At 37.4% G+C, this 24,962-nt stretch overlaps 2 protein-coding genes across 2 annotated transcripts; one reads left to right on the top strand and one right to left on the bottom strand.

The window, feature by feature from the left end:
- Positions 1,955-5,128, bottom strand: LOC104757149. The gene is made up of 4 exons (XM_010479873.2): positions 4,994-5,128; positions 4,559-4,623; positions 2,472-2,703; positions 1,955-2,357 (listed from the first exon to the last, which is right to left on the bottom strand). Exons 1-4 carry the CDS (start codon positions 5,049-5,051, stop codon positions 2,236-2,238), a joined length of 477 nt encoding a protein of 158 aa, XP_010478175.1. The 5' UTR covers positions 5,052-5,128; the 3' UTR covers positions 1,955-2,235.
- Positions 14,699-18,623, top strand: LOC104757151 (indole-3-acetic acid-amido synthetase GH3.17-like). The gene is made up of 5 exons (XM_010479875.1): positions 14,699-15,131; positions 15,233-15,334; positions 15,729-15,932; positions 17,097-17,728; positions 17,845-18,623. Exons 1-5 carry the CDS (start codon positions 14,836-14,838, stop codon positions 18,432-18,434), a joined length of 1,824 nt encoding a protein of 607 aa, XP_010478177.1. The 5' UTR covers positions 14,699-14,835; the 3' UTR covers positions 18,435-18,623.

A 24,962-nucleotide genomic window follows, 5' to 3' on the forward strand; every position in this document is an offset into this window, starting at 1 on the left:
TCTTATATAAGAACTAAGGGCATGTGCATTGGTTAGGACTGATTTATGGTCCTTCAATTATTTTAATCTTATTTTGAGAGTTTCTTAAGTTTGGTATGAGCATTGGTGTCCTTCAGAGTTGGTCCCCTGGAAAAAAAAGTATTTTTTATTTTTAAAAATAAATTATTTAAATAAATAAGTAAAAACATATTAAAGTTTTAATTTAAATAAAACATAAAACATTGACATTAAATACATTAGAAAATTACAAAGTTACAAAAACTTGAAAAAAAACAAAAGATACAATTAAAACATGAAAGATCAAAAACATAAACCATACAGATAAAAACAAACATTTTATTCAATTCATAGAATTTTTTTAATTAATCTTCATTATCTGGAAGATGTCCAAAGTTAGTCCAAATATGCTCAATCAAATCCTTTTTAACCGTTTATGGACATTTTTATCCCGAATTTCTGTAAGACGAGTAATCGTAGTGCTCATATTTGAACCCAAACTGGCGGCACCGACGGTATATGTTTGATCCACAGCTTCTCCGTCTTGAAATTCAGAAACAATGTTTCGGTAACTGTATGCTCCTCTTTCATCCTCGATAATCATATTATGGAGTATTATGCATGCTCTCATAACATTTACTATTTTGTTTTTATCCCATAAATGAGATGGATTTTTAATAACGGCGAATCTAGCTTGCAAGACTCCAAAGATACGCTCAACATCTTTCCGCACAGATTCTTGTTTTTTAGAGAAGAGAGAATTTTTGATACCTTGTGGGAGCCGGATAGATTGTATAAAAGTTGCCCATTTGGGATAAATACCATCGGTTAGATAGTACGCCGTCTTGTACTCTCTTCCGTTGACAAAGTACTTGACCTCCGGAGCTTTACCGTTAAGAATGTCATCAAATACATTTGAACGATCTAGAATATTAAGATCGTTCATAGTACCAGGAGCTCCAAAAAAAGCATGCCATATCCAGAGGTCGTACGAAGCTACTGCCTCCAACACGATTGTTGGTTTTCCGGTTGATCGTGAATACATCCCTTTCCAAGCTGTTGGACAATTCTTCCACTCCCAGTGCATACAGTCAATGCTCCCAACCATCCCGGGAAATCCACGTTTTTCATTTTCATAGAGTAGTCTTTCTAGGTCGTCGGGTGTGGGACGTCTTAGGTATTCATCGCCAAACAACTGGATTATCGCGACGGTAAACTCGTGCAAACATTTCCGAGCTGTTGATCCACCAATTCGTACATACTCGTCAACTATGTCGGACAAAGTATCATATGCCAATTGGCGAATTGCTGCAGTACATTTTTGTATAGGTGACAGACTAGCCCGACCGGTTGCATCCTGGGATTGACGGAACTACTCGACTTCTGTAGAGAGACGTTGCACAATACGTATGAACAATGGCCTGTGCATGCGAAACCGTCGCCGGAATAAATAGTCCGGGTATGTTGGAGTATCACTGAAATAATCATTCCAAAGATTATTGTGGCCTTCTTCTCGGTTTCTTGGTATAAAAATCCATCTCTGTGGCTCTATTGGCTCTTGAATAAGACCAGAATTTTCTAGGAAATTATCAAAAAAAGCATCAAATTCATCATCCATGCCATCTCTTTGGTAGTGATAATGGTATGATGAAGATGCCATTTAAAAGAGAAGTTTTAAAGGAGAAGTTTTAAAAAAGAAGTTTTAAAGGAGGAGAAGTTTTAAAGGAGAAGTTTTAAAAGAGAAGTTTTGATCTTGTTATCTTGAGGAGGAGAAATCGAGTTTTAAAGGAAAAGAGAAGTGGAGATCTTGTCTTACAAAAGAAACTTATTTATAGCAAATGATTTTGGTCTTCCGTGTTACTGAATCCGTGATTTCAAGAGTACTGATCCGTGACAAAAGGCTCCAAACAATAATGATCCGTGACAATAATGATCCGTGAATACAAAAGTACTGATCCGTGACCATCAAGATATATGATCCGTGACTACTAGCATACATACAAGAGATATGATCCGTGAATACAAGAGATATGATCCGTGACTACTAGCATACATACAAAGGCTGTAGATAAATTCATACACGCATACCTAGTATTGCTCCCAGAAAAGCAAATACCAAAACCATCAATACAAACCCATTACTAATCCTATTTCTGGTCTTCCGTAGCTCAAACACCTCCTTCTATAACCGGTCTATTATCTGCGCTGTCTCATAATCAAACAGCGTTGGTAGGTTATCTACCTTCTGAGATAGGACTTCACAGTGTCTGCCAATCTCCCGCATCTCCTCCGTAACAGCTTCATCCCACCACTTGTGGATATGCATCTCTCCATCATCAACATTCCCACATGTAAAGAACCTGCATTAACATTCATAATTAGCAAACACTTAATATATAATTAGCAAACACTTAATATATAATTAGCAGAACACTTAATATATACATATGAAGATAAGTGGGGCTGTAGCATACCGTCTGTTGTGATATGAAGATAAGAGGGGCTGACCACCACAATAGCATGCCTCGGGAATCCGAACTCAACCTCCGGTTGAGGAGGGTATTGAGTCGCTTGAGCATTGTTCAAGCTACTCTCAGCCTCATCCATCCGAATCAAAGCCTCTATCTCCCTATCCTCTGTGTCGTCAGAGTATCTACCATGTTGATCTGACGAATCAGGCTGAGAGTAGCTGTAGTCTTGGCCCATCTTACTTATTTGAAACATAAACAGAAAAAAACAAGAACAGGTTAAAAGATTAATCAAACAAGAACAGGTTTACACAATCAGAAACGCAAGGATAATAGATTAATCAAACAAGAACAGGATTACATAGTCAGAAACGCAAATTCAAACATATTTGAAAACAGAAAAAAGTAATACTGCCATTGGAACTTAGCTACTACGAAATTCATAAATAGTAACAACAATCTCAGAAATACTGAGCTACTATCTTATCCTTGATAAGTTGATCAGCTTCACTAAGTGGTTCTGGTTTGGCAAGAAGTGTGTCTAGTATGCCAAGCTTCTGTAGCTTCTCCTTCTCAGCCATATCCACCTTCTTTACTTCCCACATGCTCTTATAGTCAGCAAGAGCCTTCCCCTAAGCATTGTTCCTCTTCGCCTTTGCAGCCTTGACACCTTGAGGCCTTTTCTCAAACACTTGCTCACTGTGTGTTGACTCGGATTATGAAGCTGCCTCGGATTGTGAAGCTGCAGCAGGTGTCCTCTTTCTTCTGACAGACGTGGAAGCATTGTTAATAGCGTTAAGGTTCATCCACTTCTGCTCAAACCTTAACATTAACCAGCAATGCTCCATTGTAAACTTCGTATTTTGCTCAGCGAAGTAGATGTCATGAGCCATCTTTAGCACATCGTTCTCTGAGTGTCCACTGCTGTTGAGCCTCTCTGCTGCTGCATAAGCCCCGCAAAACTTGTTTACGCACTCATTGATCCTAAACCACCTCTGCTTACAGTTAATGTTCATCCCCTGTTCACCATTGGCCATAGCATGGGGAGTCTCTGCATAGTATTTGTTTACCCTCTGCCAAAAGCTTCCTCCCTTCTGTTGATTGGCAATGATCGGGTCCTTTGAAGTGTTCAGCCACGCACTGATAAGAATTTCATCATCCGCCGGATTCCATTTCTTTCTATCCTTCCTAACAGGGGTCTCTTGAGAAAGAGGTACATCCTGTGACTCTTGAAAGCTCCAAGGAGGTACTTCAGGAGCTCCATTGTCGCCAGGCGATGAAAAACTCTCATAAGGAGAGTTTTGATGGTGATGCGACTCTCCTTGACTGTTGAGAAGCTCTAAATAACTAGAGGGTTCGGAAATGTTGTAAGAACTCATAAGAAGAAGAGTTTTGGATGATGAGGGTTCGGAAATGTTGTTGGTTTAACAAGGAGAGAGATAGAAGATGATGGATAAACATTGAAGGCGGGTTTGGTGTTTAAAAGGTGAAAAGATAAGAGTAAGAGTAATAAGTTACCAACTATCTCTCAACTACCTAAAGTCTAATCACAATTTAAGATATTACACAGCTTACACAACTACAAAACTACACAACTACAAAGCACAGTACAAAATAAGTTTGATCACAACTAAATTATACGGTTTGATCACAACTATATAAGTTTCATCACAACTAAATTATGGTTTTAAATAGATCACTATTACACGCAAAGCAATGAATGAGCAAAACTCTACACCAACCAAAGCAATTTATGATCAAGACACAACCAAAGCAACCAAAGCAACCAAAGCAATTTAAGATCAAGACACAACTAAAGCAACCAAAGGAATTTATGATCAAACTTATATAGTAAATTCGCTAACGACCAAAACAACCATTCATATAAATTCGCTAACGACTATTCATATAAATTCGCTAAACAACCATTTATATATATGATCAAACTTATATAGTAAATTCGCTAACGACCATTCATATAAATTTTTTTACCGAGACAAATACAAGCATTCTCGACTATTAAACAACCAAAGCATTAACAGAAATAAAGCATAGGAAAACTATTACACAACCAAAACAACCAAAGTATTTACCTTTGACTCAATGATTCTCAACTGCTCCGTGACTTCCCGTGTTGTGTTGCTGTCATCAAGTGACCCTGAGGAAACTCATGACCACCAAACAATATGCAAGCTAGAGTCAGTTTAACTTTAAAGAATCAACAAAATCTAAACAAAATAACAACAATCGACAATAACTTTAAAAAACTATTATCGACAACAATCGAACCATATACTAAACAATCGAAGACCAGACCTACCGAATCAGATGAAAAATTGAAAATACTTCAAAATTAAATCCAAAACCCTAACCTAATCACAGAACCCTAAATCGATATCAGAATAAAAAATCGAAACCTAGAACCCTTATTTGAACTCTAATAACAAATCACAGACCCTCAATCGAGAAAGAATTTCGAATCCCAGAAGTTCAAACCCTAAATTCGCTAACGGCTGTAGAAAAATTACCTCCTTTCACTTCGAAACCGGGGGATAATCTTCTAGATGATACCGCGGATGGATTCATCGGACGAAATTAACGGTTCCTTTCACCGGTAAAACGAGTCGCTGTCGAGAGAGATAGAGAAAGAAGAGAAAAAGTCGCAGAAAAAAAATGATCTCGAACTTTTGATTTTTTTGTATCCCTTACCCAAAAAACAAAACGCTCTCATAGCTTGCCATGTGTAAGGACGGACGGAGTAAACAACGTCCCATACGAAGGAACATATCTTCAATAAATAACACATTTAGATTTAAATTAAATCCTTTTATTATGAAGGACGGTCTATGCATACGCGGATGCACATGCCCTAAGAAGTCTATTTGATCTTACGTATATATAGTCTGGAATTCAAACGTTCAACTGCGTCAGGCCATCAGCAGTTTTTTCTTTCTTATTCCCTTTAATTTCCTGTGTTCATCTTCAAGTGGTGGATAATTTTCAAAGTAAAAGGTTCTTAACCACTATACGCACTGACTATACGTCATCTATACGACTATACCATAATATTAACTAACACTAAACGTTTAATATACAACGTACCCTGAAACCCAAAACTTCTTAACCTTGGATTTTTAGGCTCAGGCTTGTTGTTGACTTGATAACATACTTTAATAAGTGTGTATATATGACTTACGTTACAGCCAACGTTTGATCCTTTAACTTCTACCATGACTGTTGTTTCCAATGAATATGCTTAGAATCCCGTTGACATATACTTTAATAAGGAATTGGAAGTTGGAACAATAATAATGTATACTAATGTTTTTTCTTTTTTCCCTGTTTTGTGAGTTTGTTTCCATTATTTTCTAAACAAAATAGTTCTTGCCTTTTTTCTTATAATCTTCCTTAGCACGAAATTAATTAGCAGTTTATAATATCTGTTTTGAGGCTTAAATCATCCATCTCTAGCAAGATTTGAACATGAGATGGCGAAGATTCAAGAGATATAATGTACATGTGTATAATTATCATATACCAAAGTAATTAAAGTGGTTTACTCACAATGAGACCAGACGATACAGATCATCCCACTCGAAACGTTCGAAACGACAACTTGCAAAGAAGTGATCCATATCAAATTAGTGTTTGGGATGTTTTACCCTAAAATGACATAAAGAAACTAAAAGAGGGTGTTACGTCTCGGGAAATATTATTAGAATACAAACAAAAGAACAAAGAACTACAACATATATATAATTTGATAAATAAAAAATTGGAAAATTTCTCGATTTGTCTGTATTATCTCTTTTTTTTTAATGGTTTTTATGTGTCTATATTATCCTTGCTTAAGAGCTATGCTAACTTTTTCCGTATTATTCTAATTTTGTTGGATATCCCCGAAGGGACAAAAGATTTCGACAATTTTTTCTCTTCTTTATTTCTGCCAACAATTTCAAGATTTTGATACTTCAAAACAAAAATAGTAAGGTTAGAAAATTATTTCAAAAGAGTGCATGTCTATAAAGCTGGTCGGTCTTAGAGATTGCGTATGCCCTGCATCTCTTCAAAGATTTTGTGGACCGGTCTATATATTTGTGGAAGGAAAAAATGCAACTTTAACTAGTCTCGCTTTCGTATCTCTGTGAGTTGAATAGTTTTTAATATTTCATATTTATTCTATAATTCAAAATCAGTATACATTCCCTTTACGGAAATTATACTTCTAATGAAAAAAAAAAAATTATTTCATAGTTCAAATTATACCCGCAGCTATTATCAACTCGTATAACTCCATAGTTCAAATATACTTCTAATGAAAAATTTATATTATTGATTTTATGTTTATTGTAGTTTCTTTATTTTATTTAGTGATCAAGCAACCAATGGGATTAGGAGAAATGTGTGAAACATGTGCCGTAAGGTCGACCCCTCCGCAAATTTAAGATCCACAATGAATGTATGCGCTTATTCAGTGTTAAGAGGTATGGTTTCTGATTCAATTTCAGTAGCTGGTTTAGTTGCTGGTTAGTGAAAATCAATATCTGGTTTTGGTGGAAGTTATTGAACCGGGGTTTTGGAAGAGGAAGGCTAATGCTCTTTTTGCGAGAGAGGCTTGGTCACATAAACGCTGCGTTTGGTTTAATCGTTGCAGATCATTATCTCTTCACCATCGTCGTTTTCATTCTTCTTATCTCTTGTAACAGAAAGTTGTTGAGAGTTAGAGACTCCATTGTTGTTGAGCTCTGCTCTGATTCTGTTTTTGTACACTCTTTGATATAGTGGATTGCCGAATTGATTCGGCCCCAGACGTAGGTCAGATCACATCGATCTGATTGAACTGGGTAAACAATTTTGTGTGTGTTCGTTGTTCTTTCTGTTACGTTTTGTTTCTTCTCTTTGATTCAAATCGTTTACGATACATCGTGAGAGAGTTTGTGAGGTTGCGAGTTCATTGGTTCAGGTCTTTGAGTGAGAGTTTTATTAACAAATTGGTATCAGAGCTTCGGTTCTAACGATTACTCAAGATCCGATCGATGGCGACGACAAGAAGAGTAGAGATCAAGGTGTTCAATGGAGAAAGCGACTTCTCGCTTTGGAAGATAAGGATCCTGGCACAATTAGGTGTTCTTGGACTAAAGAGCATCCTCACTGAGTTCGATCTGACAAAGACGGTTCCATTATCCAAGAGTGAGGAGAAGATGGCTTCCGCTGATGAATCCTCCGATGGATCATTGCTGCAATCGAAACAAGTTCCAGATCCGATCAAGATTGATCAGTCACAGCAAGCTCTCACCATCATCATCAATCACGTTGGTGATAAGGTACTTAGGAAGGTAAATCATTGTGAGTCTGCTGCTGAGATGTGGTCGTTACTGAACAAGTTGTACATGAAGACTTTGTTGCCAAACAGGATCTATGTGCAGTTAAACTTTTACTCATTCAAGATGATTGAGACACAGACGATAGACCAGAATGTTGATGATTTCTTGAAGATCGTTGCAGAACTTGGGAGCTTGGAGATTCAGGTAACAGAAGAGGTTCAAGCAATCTTGCTATTGAATTCTTTACCATCGAGTTATAGCCAACTTAAGCATACGCTTAAGTATGGCAACAAGAGCCTTTCAGTTCAAGATGAGTCTCGTCAGCTAAGTCATTGGAACGAGAGCTGGCTGAGCTGAAAGAAAGCAACACTGGTTCGTTTGCTGCCCTGTTTACAAATGAGCGAGGAAGACCACAAACCAGGGGACAACAGAGTGGATCAAAAGGTAGAAGCAGGAGCAGGTCTAACTCTAAATCAAAGGTTGTGTGCTGGTTTTGTAAGAAGGAGGGACATGTTAAAAAAGATTGCTATGCCAGGAAGCAAAAGTTTGAAGGTGAGGGTCAGGGAGAAGCTGGTGTTCTCGTTGAGAAGCTTGTATACTCGGAAGCTTTGAGTATGAATTATCAAGATGCCAAGGATAAATGGGTTATTGATTCTGGTTGTACTTATCACATGACATCTCGGAAGGATTGGTTCACTGAATTCAATGAAAAGGTGTCTACTACAATACTTCTCGGGGATCATCATACTGTTGAGTCAAAAGGGAGTGGATTTATCAAGATCAACATGCATGGTGGTTCTATAAGGATGTTGAAGAATGTTTGATATGTGCCAAATTTGAGAAGGAATCTTATCTCTACAGGGACACTGGATCAGCTCGGATATAAGCATGAAGGTGGAGATTGCAAGGTTCGTTTCTATAAGGAATCTAAAACAGCTCTACGAGGTAATTTGGTACACGGGTTATATATTCTTGATGGACATACTGTGCTAGGCGAGGGCTGTAATGCAGAAGGTAGAGCAAGTGATGATACCAAGCTGTGGCACAGTCGGCTGGGTCACATGAGTGTGAACAATATGAAGATTCTTACGGGTAAAGGGCTGTTGGACAAGAAGAATATTGTTGAGCCGGAATTCTGTGAGCACTGTGTGATGGGAAAGTCAAAGAAACTGAGTTTCAATGTTGGAAGACACAACACAGAGGATGTTTTGGGATATGTTCATGCTGAATTGTGGGGTTCTCCGAATGTTACTTCTTCTCTCTCAGGTAAACAATATTTTTTGCTATCATTGATGACAAGACTAGGAAAGTCTGGCTAATGTTTCTCCGAACTAAGGATGAAACCTTTGATAGATTCTGTGAGTGGAAGGATTTGGTCGAGAATCAGGTCAGTAAGAAGGTCAAGGTGTTGAGAACAGACAATGGTTTGGAATTTTGTAATCAGAAGTTTGATGACTACTGCAAGAAGAATGGAATAGAGAGACATCAGACCTGTACTTATACACCACAACAAAATGGAGTGGCTGAGAGGATGAACCGAACCATTATGGAAAAGGTAAGGTGCCTTCTCGATGAGTCAGGACTAGGTGAACCATTCTGGGCTGAAGCAGCCGCAATAGCAGCTTACTTGGTGAATAGATCACCTGCTTCAGCAGTTGATCACGATGTTCCAGAAGAGTTTTGGTTAAATCGAAAACCCGGATATAAGCATCTAAGGAGGTTTGGTTCAATTGCTTATGTTCATCAGGATCAAGGGACATTTAAACCCAGAGCTCTTAAGGGTGTGTTCATTGGTTATCCTCAGGGTACTAAAGGTTACAAAATTTGGTTGTTAGAGGAAGAGAAATGTGTGATTAGCAGGAATGTGGTGTTTAATGAGTGTTTGGTCTACAAGGATCTCAAGACTGAAGAGGAACAAGTGTTTCAATATAAAGTCAAGGGTGTTGCAGATTCAGTTGAAATTGAGGTGACAACGATTAAAGAAGCTAGATTGAGTTCAGCTGAAGGTGGAGCTACTGTCGTAAGTGATGTTGAAAATGTAGAATCTGATGAGGATACGGTAGAGCCACTGATACATGCAATAGACTTGATGAATTATCAGTTGGTTAGAGATCGTAAGAAGAGACCTACGAGAGTGCCAGAGAAATTAGCAGATTATACTCAATTTGCTTTTGCTTTGGTAGCTGCAGAAGAGATCGAGGTTGAAGAACCACAGTGCTATCACGAGGCTAAAGAAGATAAAGATTGGGAGAAATGGAATGCCGGTATGGATGATGAGATGGGTTCGTTAACAAGAACATGAACTTTTGATGTAGTTGATAGACCTAAAGATCAGTCTGTCATAAGCTTTAGATGGATCTACAAATATAAACCGGGAATTCCAGGTGTTGAGGCGAGTCGATATAAGGCTAGGTTGGTGGCTCGAGGGTTTAGTCAGAAGAAAGGTATTGACTATGATGAGGTTTTTGCACCAGTCGTTAAACATGTTTCAATAAGGATCTTAATGTCAAAGGTGGTAAATGAAGACATGGAATTGGAGCAAATGGATGTGAAAACAGCATTTTTACATGGAGAACTTGATGAGGTTATCTATATGGAGCAATCAGAAGGATATGTGGTGGATCCGAATAGAGATCAAGTTTGTTTGTTGAAGAAGTCACTCTATGGCTTGAAACAAGCTCCGAGACAGTGGAACAGGAAGTTCAATGGCTTTATGATTGAAAACGGATTCAAGAGGAGCGAGCATGATTCATGCGTTTATGTCAAGGAAGTGAAACAGGGTGAGTATGTCTATTTACTTTTGTACGTAGATGACATGTTGTTGGCAGCTAAGAGCAAGATGGAAATCCAGAAGCTTAAGGATGTTCTGAGCTCAACTTTTGAGATGAAAGAGATGGGAGCTGCCAGCAGGATTCTCGGTATTGATATCTCGAGAGACAGAGAAGCAGGTACGCTTACTTTGACTCAGTCTGGGTATTTAGAGAAGGTGTTGCAAAGATTCAGGATGGCAGATTGTAGGAGTGTAGATACGCCAATTGGTGCTCATTTCAGTCTGTCAGTTGTTGAAGATGATAGTCAGTGTATTGACACTGAGACTACTCCGTACTTGAGTGCAGTAGGTAGCATGATGTATGCTATGATTGGAACAAGACCTGATATAGCTTATGCAGTTGGGTTGGTCAGTAGGTTCATGAGTAAACCAGGAAAAGATCATTGGGAAGCAGTCAAATGGGTACTTAGGTACTTGAGAGGATCTACTGACTTAAATCTAGTATACACGAAAGGAGAGAACTTTAATGTTCATGGTTTTTGTGATTCTGATCATGCTAAAGATCTTACAAGGAGAAGGTCTACCAGTGGTTATGTGTTCACAGTTGGTGGCAACACTGTGAGCTGGAGGTCAAGTTTGCAGAAGATAGTGGCTTTGTCAATCACTGAAGCAGAGTACATTGCTCTTACTGAAGCAGTCAAGGAAGCAATGTGGATTAGAGGGTTGCTGGAAGACATGGGTTTAAAGCCAGCAGCTGCTACTGTCTGGTGTGATTCACAGTCTGCGATATGTTTGTCCAAGAACAATGCTTTCCATGAGAGGACGAAGCATATAGACGTGAAGTATCATTTTATCAGGGATGTAATCGAAGCTGGAGAAGTAGGAGTTGTGAAGATTGATACAGCTTCGAATCCTGCGGATATGCTTACCAAAGGCATACCAGTTCAGAAGTTTAAAGAGGCTTTAGAGTTTCTAAAGCTGATCGAGTAATCATTTGAAGATTATGAAGCCGGAGGTTAAATTTAAGTTGTGCAGTTCACTAGAGGGTGTATAAAAGTTGAATCAAGGTGGAGTGTTAAGAGGTATGGTTTCTGATTCAATTTCAGTAGCTGGTTTAGTTGCTGGTTAGTGGAAATCAATATCTGGTTTTGGTGGAAGTTATTGAACCGGGGTTTTGGAAGAGGAAGGCTAATACTCTTTTCGCGAGAGAGGCTTGGTCACATAAACGCTGCGTTTGGTTTAATCGTTGCAGACCATTATCTCTTCACCATCGTCATTTTCATTCTTCTTATCTCTTGTAACAGAAAGTTGTTGAGAGTTAGAGACTCCATTGTTGTTGAGCTCTGCTCTGATTCTGTTTTTGTACACTCCTTGATATAGTGGATTGCCGAATTGATTCGGCCCCAGACGTAGGTCAGATCACATCGATCTGATTGAACTGGGTAAACAATTTTGTGTGTGTTCGTTGTTCTTTCTGTTACGTTTTGTTTCTTCTCTTTGATTCAAATCGTTTACGATACATCGTGATAGAGTTTGTGAGGTTGCGAGTTCATTGGTTCAGGTCTTTGAGTGAGAGTTTTCTTAACCGAAATGAATAGCACTAATACTCCTTCATCGTCCTCTTTCAGAGAAAAGATACACGACTTGTGTTGTTTTATATAAACTCCTAAAACTTATAGAAAACTAATTTGAGTATATAATTAATAAAACTTATAGAAAACTTATAGGCTCGTTTCGTAAAAAAATCCTAAACGAGATTCATATTTTAGTTATTTAATTAATATTGTTATCCCCTTTATAATAAAAGGGAAGTACACAAATTGTTTTGGTAGACTTTATAATTTTAATAAATGGTTATAAATAATTATAAATAGGTTATACATAGGTTATATATGAATCCATATATTAATTGGTTACAAGTTGATAGTTCATGTATTAATGGTAACAAATAAAGCCTTAATTGTAACCGAAAATCTTAAACGGGATATTCCAAATTGATAATTCATGGATATTTCAAACTTTATTTTCCGAATAACATATTGTTTCCAAAGATCTACAATCACAATATTATCAATTTATTTTCCTGAGATTTTATTGATAAACTACAACGTTAACCAAGTTATTAAAGGGGATAAAATATACTCTCAATCATAAAAAGAAAGTAAACAACTTTTTTTTGTATAATAAAATGGAAATATAATTTTTATAAGTTAAATAGATAATATATTAAATATAGGTTGGTTACAAAAAAAAAAGTTATAGATTGAATTACGGGTCAATTAGTCTATTAGTACATTTTATGAATATAACATCTACTTTTCTATAAATATATGAGCAAAACATACATAGTTAAGTACTAAACAACTAAAATTAAACTTTTAAATTATTAGATAAAATAACTAACTGATTCTTTTATAAATAACAAGATTTATTTTAATTTGGTTTGAGTTTAAAGTGTGACCAAAATAAAATATTTTAATTTGAGACCGACAACCCAGTCCGACCTACCGGTTCACGGGTTTTTAGCGGGTTTTATTTGTTAGGTTTTTAGAGGTTACCCGGACCGGAATACCTATCGGATTGTGGTTGGATCGAACCGACCGGCCGGTCCGGTCCTGGTTAAAAAACATTGATATAAATCATTCAGATCTCCATTCACTAAAATACATCTCTCATATTCATACAAAAGGATAATAATAATAATAACAATCGTTTCTCAGTTTACAATGTTAAACTGTCTTATAAATTATATTTTATTTTGAAATTATAATACAGGGAAAAGGAATTTCAACCCGTGCTCTAGCACGGATCCAAATCTAGTTATATATATAGTGGAATAATATATATATAATCATGAAATATAAACAAATGTTTGGAAGAAAATGACTTAATCAAATCAACTTAATCGTTAACGACAAGTTTTTATTTTAATTTTGATCATTGAAAGACTAACTAACCAAAATAAAGGAAGCAATAGAAAAAGCCTAAAGCAAAGGAATGGATGCAACATGCCTAAAATGTATGACATAACGTATTTGAATGAAATTTGTTCACGAGAAAAAAAAAAAGATCATCGAACACATCTCTCTCACGCTTCTTCTCTCTTTTCACATCTGTTTCCTCGTCACCACTAAGACATAAACATTAACCTAATCCGAATATCCCATGTTATTCTAATTTTTCGTAATTGAATTAAGTTGTTGCATGTTATTTTATGCTGTAATTTTCATCATATATGGTTAATTAGTCAATTGGTCTACTTATAATATATGTATATCGACGTAACGACCCTATCATATGCATTTGGATCTGCATCACCAAGATGATGACTTTATCATATCCAAGAGATTTAACAATCTTAACAATCCCTCTCTCTCTCTCTCTCTCTTAATATTCTTGATTGCCATAAGTCAAACTTGTGATTATTTTATATGGAGTCCAATTATCGCACATAAATGAGGTTAATATTTTATATATATATAGGCATTTAAACTAACATATGTCTGTGGAATTTGAATAATGGTTGTGTAAGTATTTCACAGCAATGCGAAAATACAGGTTAAAAACAACATGCAAATGAATTAAGGGATATGAAAAAATACTTCTTAATGAAAACTTCATAGCCACATATAAAGAATAGTCTGTTAACTGAAGCAATCATACTTCTTTTTAATATATCTTTTTTCTTGAAAAATTTGCATGTGAGTTTTTATAAAGGCTTCAAGGAGTTCCTAAATAAAATCTAAGAGCCAATAATATTATTTAGATGAGTATAGTGAAGACCAAGTGCGTATATCTTTTTGCAGACATATGCAAATCTTGTGAATATGATTGGATTGATATTATTCAACGGATCATAAAGAAAGAGCTTGATTGGAGGATTAAACAACATATAAACAAATATGATAATAAACAAAAACAAAAATAACATATATAAAAATATAATAGGGGGAAAGCCTGCACAGGTAATATTGACCAACAATAGCTTCATTCTAACTAGACAAGGCCATGTGTGTTGTAGGACCTCTCAAATATATTTTTCTAATAATTATCTAATCATTTCCCAATTTATTATATAACCATTTCTTCATCCTTCTCCTCATACACACCAAACCAACACCTTCAAGAACAGAGAAGAAGTGATTCTCTCCGCAACAAAATAAAAAATAAAATAAAACAAAACTCTCTCTGTCTCTCTCTTTTTTTCTTTTTTCTTGTTTGAACTCATCATTGCGCAACACAAACATAACCTTGTTTGTGTCTGCTTTCAGACACAATGATACCAAGTTACGACCCAAATGATACAGAAGCTGGTCTCAAGCTTCTCGAGGATCTAACAACAAATGCAGAGGCAATTCAACAACAAGTTCTCCACCAAATACTCTCTCAAAACTCTGGAACACAATATCTCCGAGCGTTTCTCGACGGAGAATCCGACAAGAATCTACAAAGCTTCAAAAACAAAGTCCCTGTGGTGAATTACGACGACATAAAGCCTTTTATTCAACGAATCGCCGATGGAGAATCCTCCGATATCGTCTCAGCTCAGCCCATCACAGAACTCCTCACTAGGTATTATACAGAATATAGTATTCTCAAATTTCAACCAAAGATTTACAAAAACATTTTTTGTTACGTTTACTAATATTTTGAGTAAATATTTGGATACATAGCTCGGGGACTTCTGCAGGAAAACCGAAGTTGATGCCTTCTACAGCTGAAGAATTGGAGAGGAAGACATTTTTCTACAGCATGCTTGTGCCTATCATGAACAAGTAATATAATACTGTAGTTTCTACAATAACAAATATCTTCATGTATTACAATATACTTTTTTTTGGCTAAGTAAAAATAATATTTAGTCTCGTTTAATTTTGTTTAGTGCATTAAATCTCCAATTATATAGATTTTTATAAACATAAATACACAAAAAAATATTATTTTATAGATTACAATTCTTTTGTTTTTATTTAATTAAACAGCATAGCAAATAAAACGACTTTTTCTTTGCAGATTGAATATTTATATATAGGATCGTAGTTACACTTATCATAAAGCAAAAAATAAATAAATTATGTATAATGAAATTCGTCTTTTTTAGTCGAAGTAATGAAACAGTGAAGATAAACTTTTTTGTTAATGGATTGTGTTACGTAAATAAAATTGCAGATATGTGAATGGGCTAGATGAAGGAAAAGGGATGTATCTTCTATTCATAAAACCTGAGATCAAGACTCTTTCAGGTCTTATGGCGCGTCCTGTTTTGACCAGCTATTACAAAAGTCAACATTTTAGGAACAGACCATTCAACAAGTATAACGTCTACACTAGCCCTGACCAGACCATTCTTTGTCAAGACAGCAAACAGAGCATGTACTGTCAGCTTCTCTGCGGTCTAGTCCAGCGATCTCATGTCCTAAGAGTCGGAGCTGTCTTTGCCTCTGCCTTTCTTCGAGCGGTCAAGTTCTTGGAGGATCATTACAAAGAGCTTTGCGCAGACATTAGAACCGGCACTGTCACTAGCTGGATCACTGACTCCTGCAGAGACTCGGTCTTGTCGATCCTTAATGGCCCAAATCAAGAACTGGCTGATGAAATTGAGAGTGAGTGTGCTGAGAAGTCGTGGGAAGGGATCTTGAGGAAGCTATGGCCTAAGGCTAAGTATGTTGAAGTCATCGTGACGGGTTCGATGGCTCAATACATTCCGACACTAGAGTTTTATAGCGGAGGTTTACCGTTGGTTTCAACCATGTACGCTTCCTCTGAGTGTTACTTTGGTATCAACCTTAATCCTTTGTGTGATCCTGCCGATGTTTCCTATACGCTTCTTCCTAACATGGCTTACTTCGAGTTCTTGCCCGTTGACGACAAATCCCACGAAGAGATTAACTTTGCATCGCATTCTAACACTGATGACGAGGATGCTCTCAAGGAAGATCTTATTGTCGATCTTGTTAATGTTGAAGTCGGTCGATACTACGAAATTGTCATTACTACATTCACAGGTCAGTGCGTCTCTACGCGAACATAATCTAGTATATAATTAATTATAGGTCTTCCTAAAAAGGAAAGTAACTTGTAACCCAAGTAACATATCGTTTTGTTTTTTTTTTGTTTATAGGTTTATACAGATACAGAGTTGGTGATATTCTAAAAGTGACCGGCTTCCACAACAAAGCGCCTCAATTCCGTTTCGTGCAGCGAAGAAACGTTGTACTAAGCATCGACACTGACAAAACTAGCGAGGAAGATCTACTAAACGCGGTGACACAAGCTAAACTCAACCATCTACAACAGCCTTCAAGCCTCTTACTCATGGAGTACACGAGCTATGCGGACACGTCATCAATCCCGGGGCATTACGTGCTCTTCTGGGAGCTAAAGCCACGTTACAGCAACGACCCACCAAAGCTAGACGACAAGACAATGGAGGATTGTTGCTCTGAGGTTGAGGATTGTTTGGATTACGTGTACAGAAGATGCAGGAACAGAGATAAATCGATTGGGCCACTNTTGTCAAGACAGCAAACAGAGCATGTACTGTCAGCTTCTCTGCGGTCTAGTCCAGCGATCTCATGTCCTAAGAGTCGGAGCTGTCTTTGCCTCTGCCTTTCTTCGAGCGGTCAAGTTCTTGGAGGATCATTACAAAGAGCTTTGCGCAGACATTAGAACCGGCACTGTCACTAGCTGGATCACTGACTCCTGCAGAGACTCGGTCTTGTCGATCCTTAATGGCCCAAATCAAGAACTGGCTGATGAAATTGAGAGTGAGTGTGCTGAGAAGTCGTGGGAAGGGATCTTGAGGAAGCTATGGCCTAAGGCTAAGTATGTTGAAGTCATCGTGACGGGTTCGATGGCTCAATACATTCCGACACTAGAGTTTTATAGCGGAGGTTTACCGTTGGTTTCAACCATGTACGCTTCCTCTGAGTGTTACTTTGGTATCAACCTTAATCCTTTGTGTGATCCTGCCGATGTTTCCTATACGCTTCTTCCTAACATGGCTTACTTCGAGTTCTTGCCCGTTGACGACAAATCCCACGAAGAGATTAACTTTGCATCGCATTCTAACACTGATGACGAGGATGCTCTCAAGGAAGATCTTATTGTCGATCTTGTTAATGTTGAAGTCGGTCGATACTACGAAATTGTCATTACTACATTCACAGGTCAGTGCGTCTCTACGCGAACATAATCTAGTATATAATTAATTATAGGTCTTCCTAAAAAGGAAAGTAACTTGTAACCCAAGTAACATATCGTTTTGTTTTTTTTTTGTTTATAGGTTTATACAGATACAGAGTTGGTGATATTCTAAAAGTGACCGGCTTCCACAACAAAGCGCCTCAATTCCGTTTCGTGCAGCGAAGAAACGTTGTACTAAGCATCGACACTGACAAAACTAGCGAGGAAGATCTACTAAACGCGGTGACACAAGCTAAACTCAACCATCTACAACAGCCTTCAAGCCTCTTACTCATGGAGTACACGAGCTATGCGGACACGTCATCAATCCCGGGGCATTACGTGCTCTTCTGGGAGCTAAAGCCACGTTACAGCAACGACCCACCAAAGCTAGACGACAAGACAATGGAGGATTGTTGCTCTGAGGTTGAGGATTGTTTGGATTACGTGTACAGAAGATGCAGGAACAGAGATAAATCGATTGGGCCACTGGAGATTAGAGTTGTGAGTTTGGGTACGTTTGATTCGTTAATGGATTTTTGTGTCTCACAAGGATCATCTTTGAATCAGTATAAGACTCCAAGATGTGTTAAAACTGGAGGAGCTCTTGAGATTCTTGATTCCAGGGTTATTGGGAGGTTCTTCAGTAAGAGAGTTCCTAGATGGGAACCACTTGGTTTAGATTCTTAGAATTTTTCTTCTTTAATATCACATCATTAAAGTCTTGATTTTTAAGTGTAAGATCCTCATTTGTTAAGTTGCTAATCGGTGTTTTTTTTTTTTTCAATTATTAAGTGTTTTTGCTCTTTGCTCTCTTTTGTAACAAACTTTCAGCAAAGTCCTCTCATTTTGTGAATGTATACTTTTCTTTCTTTGATATATTTGATGCCTTGATGGTGTTTTTCGAAAAAGAAAAAAATAAATCCATCATAATTTGTTAGAAAATATATGCTTGTTAGTACAAATTTGTACCAACCCCTTTACTGCTTTACATAAACTCATATTTATACAACTGAAAAAGTATTTTAGAAGATAAACTTTCGAAACTCCATTTTGTATATATATCTACTTTAGTACAAGATGAAGATAATTGAAATAATTGGATAGAGAGGTGAAGAGTGACGTATGGATGCACATGAAGATGGTGATGGTTTAATATGCCAGCCAACACACAGCAACATCATTGAGATCCACATTTCGTTCTCACATCATAAATTGTTTGTTTTATTTTTTTCTGCATATTCTCAACTATCTCTCGTCAACGCTTCCATATTTTTCTTGTTCTTCCAAAATCTTCAAAATACTTTACATAAAGCATCGTTGGGATTACAAACAAGTCTTGAAGTTCTGTTATGAATAAGTTTTATGTATGCGAAATCATTGTTTTACATATGGAAACCGTAGAGATTTTCGATGCAAATTTTTTCCCAAGTGTTGTTGACATTTAAACAAGTCTAGGATTTGTTTTCAGCTCAAAGTGTAGGTTAAAACATTATTAGTTAACCATGTGCCTCAATAGTATTGTAATGTAAACTGTAGAGTAGAAAAATTCAAGAATATTCTAACAACAATAAACGATGTATGGTCTCATGGAATCATTATATACATATATACTAGAAAACATAAATTCTTTATATCAACTATTCGCATCACAATCTATTTTTTTTATTCTAATTATGATTGTAATGAAATAATTAAATATTCAAACTATATGACTATGTGGTAGGACTACTAATGTAGTAAATATATTATAATTTAATGTTGCTTGATTTTGGCTGTCGATAAAAGATTTGTAAAATTAAGAGTGGAATCTACGAGAATTCTAAAATTCGATTGGATGGATATATATTCTAATATTGTCGTATAAAAGCATGAATTTATTTTATTCAAAACATTAAATTTTATACTGTTTTTGTTTGAAACAACTTTTTTTATCCACCACATTCGTAGTTTCCGATACCCAAAACTTTGAAACAAATCGGGATAAATATCTATTATGTATACCCAAAATGTCGAAACATGAGATGGATATCAAATCAAAACCAGTAATATGACTAATATGCTCATCCACTCCTCATTCGATGATATGGCTAGTATGCCCAATTGCCCACCCACTCCTGGCTTGAAGATTTCATCGTTAGAAATCATTTTAAAGCATGGTAAAATAAATTTGAAAGCATGGTTAATGTGGGGTTTGAGTACGTAACCGACAAGAGTTGGATTTGATGGATGTGTTGTTTATTTGAGTAAATGGGGTAAAAGAGACAGATCTGTGACCCCAAATATTAAAGCAAAAGAAAAAAAGGGAACATACTTTACTGTTCACTTAAGAGAAAACGATGAGTCTCTCAACTGTCCTGTCATGTTACTTTCCGTATCGCTCTCCAGAACAAAAACGCTGTCGTTTTCGTCACGCTACCAACACAAAACCATTGCAACCCCATCTAATACTGTCTGTTTCTTAAATACAAATAAAGATGTAAACTATTCATTGCATGTAAAAGTCTGGAAATATATGCACGTATTGTCAACTTAACGACGACAGATTCAAATAACGCATTCTTCATTGAAAAGAAACTATCCACTATAGTTTTGATTAGACTTTATGAAAATTAAGGGTGTGCATCTACGGTAGTTCGCGAGATACCAAAACTTATTACCTTTGTAGTCCTCCAATACGAATGCCCTCAAGAGCCAAGAGGGTGTGCATCTACGGTAAAAAAAAATTATATGGAAACTTGTTTTTAACTACACATCATGATAAAAGTCACACACCACAACCCCATCTAATCCTGTCTGTTTCATAAATAGTATAAATTAACAAACTGTTCATTTTATGAAATACACGTATTGTCAGTGTAATGACACATATCCAAATAATGCATTCATAGATCAGAATCTATCCACAACAGTTTTGATTAGACCCAAAGAAACTACTAGTTTTGAGATGATGCTTACCCACACTTGGACGTTAGGCATCTACTGTTATACAGTGCTCTTTTCGGAAAAATAGTTCATTAACGTTTACGTTCCACATTCATAAGTCGTAACCTATACGTTTTTTTTTGGAAACAAAAATCGATAGAAAGCTAATCTTTAGTAGACAATTGGGTATAAGTCACACCATAAGCCAAGGTTTAATATATATATATATATATATATATATATATAATTAACTCATTAAAGAGCGACCATAGAATTTTACAATTTTAGTCCGAGAAGATGCTGAATATGACGTTGTTATACACACATGCAAAAGCAAAAGAAAGTACCATGTTAAGGGTAAATGCTTGATAATTAACAATCGTTGAGACGCTTTCCAAAAAGTTAGTAACTATTTCACTGCACTTCACTTCACATAAACAATATATGCTTGGACGGTTGTTTTTTTTATTACGTGTTTGAGACTTTGAGTATAACAACGTCATATTCAGCATAGGGACTCTTCTACACAGGGAATAACACATTTATAATGCGCTAAACTTTGATTAATAATTTGCATGTTGATTTTTTCTATAAACCAAACTCTAATGGTCCGAATTTTGTTTTGCTCATTGATGATTGAGATCACATCCACAAAGATTCAAAATACTATAACTTAGATGTGCGAAACAAACTAAGACGGAACAAGGCATATATATCATCTTACTCACTACGAATTGTATATTGTAGGATTAGGGCATACTCCGCACAATATATCATTTATTATATAGGCTACATACAATGTACATATATATATATGAACGTATCTAGGATATATACAACAAAGATTTACATCATCATTTCTACTGGCAAGATGATGTTTCAAGATCAGTTCAGAATTTGGTCTACTACAATGAATTAGTTATCAAAACAAAATTGATATGTCTTAAAACACACAAAAAAAAAAAAAAAAATGTGAGCACGCGCGTGTGCGCCGTGTGTGTGTCAATGTAAAGGGTGAGGTTAGAAGAAGGCCACGAGTGCAAAGAGGGAACAAAGAGGAAATAAGGAATTCAAACGTTCGGGGAGAGAAAGAAGAGACAAAAGGATAGAGAGAGACCCACAAAAGAAGACACACGGATTGAGATGCAGCATTAGACACGACTCCTTCTTTTTCGTCCGCACGCAAATTGGAGTTCGTCCTCATATTGGTGGTAGGGACTCTTCTTTTAACACTTGCTCTTTCTCCCCCCTCAGTTTTGGTCGGATTCGCTTCATCGACCTATCTCTCTCTCTCTCTTATCCAGCTTTTCTTGTCTCATATCTCCAACTCTAAAGAAACAAACCTGATTTTGTAGAGATTATATGGAAAGATTATGTAGCTAACATACAACTAACTTCAGCTATATGTTCATTTGGTTTGGGAAGTAAAGAGACACAAAAACCCTTGGCAATTATCGAATGATCATATATTTGTCACATTTTGGTCAAACATAGCCATGTAATAGTATACATTGGTCCAACTTATGCATACTTTGGATAATTTTGTAGTTATGTTAATAAATGACAAAACTCCCAGAAGATTGAGACAGAAAGCAACAAGACTGAAGGGAGAGAGAGTGGCCATAATATTAGAGAGTCTCTCAAGAGTGGACCATATTAGTCCTACTCTGTACACCGCATTTAACACCCCACTCGTGTGTCCTGTCTTTCAATTGCTTGTCCCGATTCACATTCAACGACAAAAACCCTTATTTATTCCTAATTTCACGCTCTTTGTTTGCAAACTTAACAACTCTTTTCTCAGCATTTTCCTATCTCCAATTCGGAAACCCACAAATTTCGCAATCATTGTCCAGCCGAAAAACACGCAAAATTCATTGATTTTGCCACACATCAAATCCATGAATTGAGACCTATCTTAATTGGGATTAGTCGTAAACATGGTCTTCTTCCTCCACGTATGGCTGGCTAATAACAATTCCCCGACGAACGAATAACCCAGTAGCCATTAGGTTTCTACTGAGAAGTGACTTCATGCACCGTTGAGTTCATAGCTGGAGTAACAAGATTTCTACCCTAGTAGATCTTATGGATCATAACTTTACCCATCTCAATACAATGCAGCAGTAACACGCTCATACATATAAAATGCAATTCATAACTAGGGATTTTGGGTTGAAAGCCTGTGGACAACTTGGCCCAAGCTGGACCATAATTCATTTTGTCACAATAAGGTTTGGACTTTGGAGTCTTTGGAGCCCGTTTCTTTGCAGTTTCAAATACGTGGCAAGTGACCAAATCCTAAAAATCAAGCCTAAATCACAATACAAACGGGCAAAATATAGAAAAGAAAACGAACCAAAGGATGATCAGACCTTAAACCTGAAATTTAGGCCAAATAAGGGTCCGACTGATCCAGGTTAATCCATTAGAACAGCCAGAAAATGGGATGCACCAACTCTAAATTAAGGAATGGTAAATTATGGCTTCGTCGTGCACATGAAGATTTTTGATAGCATTTTCTTGATGTCCCTTTTGGTCACAATTAGTATGTTTAGTTCGGTCAAAGAGGGTCGAAGTTCTCTTCTATTATATTGATGTCGAAACACAAAAGACGGGCTACAACGCGACTCAAACGGGTTACAAAGGTAGACGAGGATAGTAGACGAGCTGATATCTCGTCGATTCTCCAAGCTATGAGTTTAGAACCGTTGACTTTTGCTTGGACGAGCTAAGCTTTTGTACTTGCTGCACGAATTCTCCTGCTTTTCTCCGATCCCCTTTTCTAAAGGCCGTACGCCCGTATTTATAGGGAATCGTGTCGGTTCGTCTAGGAAAAATACCATAATACCCTTCTCTCTCGAAAGGGATATTTATGGGCTTTTTCCTGGGCCGGGCCCTTTTGTTGGGGTTGGATCTACCCCTAACAATAGTCCCCCCCCCCCGCCTCTAGTTCGTAGTCTTTAGGCGAAGGACTGCGCGTGGGATGATACAGAATAGCGCGTGAAGGTGCAGTTTCCAACGTTGAGGGTCGAATCGTCGCGTTCGGTGCTTGAAGCGCGTGAAATCCGGAAGTTGGATCGTCATTGAGCGCGTGCTGCAATGATGATCGTTTCTGGATTCTTCTTTCCCCCCCTATAAATATCGCTTCCTCTCTAATCTTGTTATCTTCTTCTCGTGTTTTTGGTGCTCCCGTCGTTCATGTATTTTTCCTTTCTTCTATCTCGTCGTTATATTGCTTTTAGTGTGTCGTCGCTTTTTTTATTATGAATTCTCCTCGATCCGCGTCATCCAGTCCCTCTGCCGGAAGTCACCTTCGACGAGCGACGACTTCTGAATCTAGCGGCGCTACCAGATCTGTTCGCCGTCGAACTCGTTTTCTAAGACCCTCTGACTCGTCTTCGACGGATTCGGATGCGGCTCGATTCGAAGAAATAAAGCGTCGTCTTGCTCCCGGATCTGCAGTCCCTAGCTCCTCAGGACTTACTTTCAAGACTCCCTCCTTGATAGACGAGCCTTTGAACGATGGCTTGTCTTCTCCTAATTTGGACGATGTCCCTTTGCCAACCGTGAATCTCTTCAATCATATGCCGGCGACGTCGATAAAAATTGATGCGGCAGTTGACGCAGTTCGTATCGGGAAATTAAAAGTTGATGTGACAGTTGTTGCGGATCGTCCCAGGAAACTGAACACGAAACCGAAGATCTTGATTCCGAACGCCTTTCAACGTCCCTGGGATGCACCTTCCGGTTTTATTTGTCTTTCAGAGAAATACTTCACCGAGTGCGGACTCACCTTTCCTCTTCCGTCTTTTTTGATGACGTATTTTGCTCGTCGAAAGGCGGCTGTTTCCCAATTTGCCCCGGCGACCTTTCGAAATGCTGTCGGTCTTTCGATCATGGCCGAGGCTGCAAGGGTCAAGCTTACTTGTGATCACTTTGAAGAGTTGACGTGTCTGAATCCGTCGAGTCGGGAGAAGACTCCCGGGCTTTATTACGTAGCCTCGGGAAAGAAGACGACGCTCGTCGAGGGTGCCAAGGGTAAAACGTATAACTGGAAAGGCTCATATTTCTTTTTGGAAGTTGCCGCGGGGGTTATGGAGGATCCGTCGATCCCTTGGTTTTCTGGGTGGAACCCTTCACCCGGTAGCCGACCCTTCTTGATTAGTTATCTTCACTTGCTTCCTTTGTTTTTTTTCTTAACCTCCCCCTTTTTTTAAAAAAAATTTTCAGTTGTTATTCCGAAGTGTTTGCTTCCATACCCTTCTTCTTTCCGAGCCGAAATAGACGCGA

Source organism: Camelina sativa, chromosome 17 (genome assembly GCF_000633955.1).
Source record: "Camelina sativa cultivar DH55 chromosome 17, Cs, whole genome shotgun sequence".
Taxonomy (NCBI): Eukaryota; Viridiplantae; Streptophyta; class Magnoliopsida; order Brassicales; family Brassicaceae; genus Camelina; species Camelina sativa.

Bases quoted from the DNA above. Each gene is read 5' to 3' on its own strand.
- LOC104757151 (XM_010479875.1), top strand. From the start codon at position 14,836: ATGATACCAAGTTACGACCCAAATGATACAGAAGCTGGTCTCAAGCTT. The intron at 15,132-15,232 runs GTATTATACAGA...TTGGATACATAG, and splicing joins ATCACAGAACTCCTCACTAG to CTCGGGGACTTCTGCAGGAA. The intron at 15,335-15,728 runs GTAATATAATAC...ATAAAATTGCAG, and splicing joins CTTGTGCCTATCATGAACAA to ATATGTGAATGGGCTAGATG.
- LOC104757149 (XM_010479873.2), bottom strand. From the start codon at position 5,051: ATGAATCCATCCGCGGTATCATCTAGAAGATTATCCCCCGGTTTCGAA. The intron at 2,704-4,558 runs GTAAATACTTTG...CAAATAAGTAAG, and splicing joins TGAGAATCATTGAGTCAAAG to ATGGGCCAAGACTACAGCTA. The intron at 2,358-2,471 runs GTATGCTACAGC...ATGTTAATGCAG, and splicing joins TCTTCATATCACAACAGACG to GTTCTTTACATGTGGGAATG.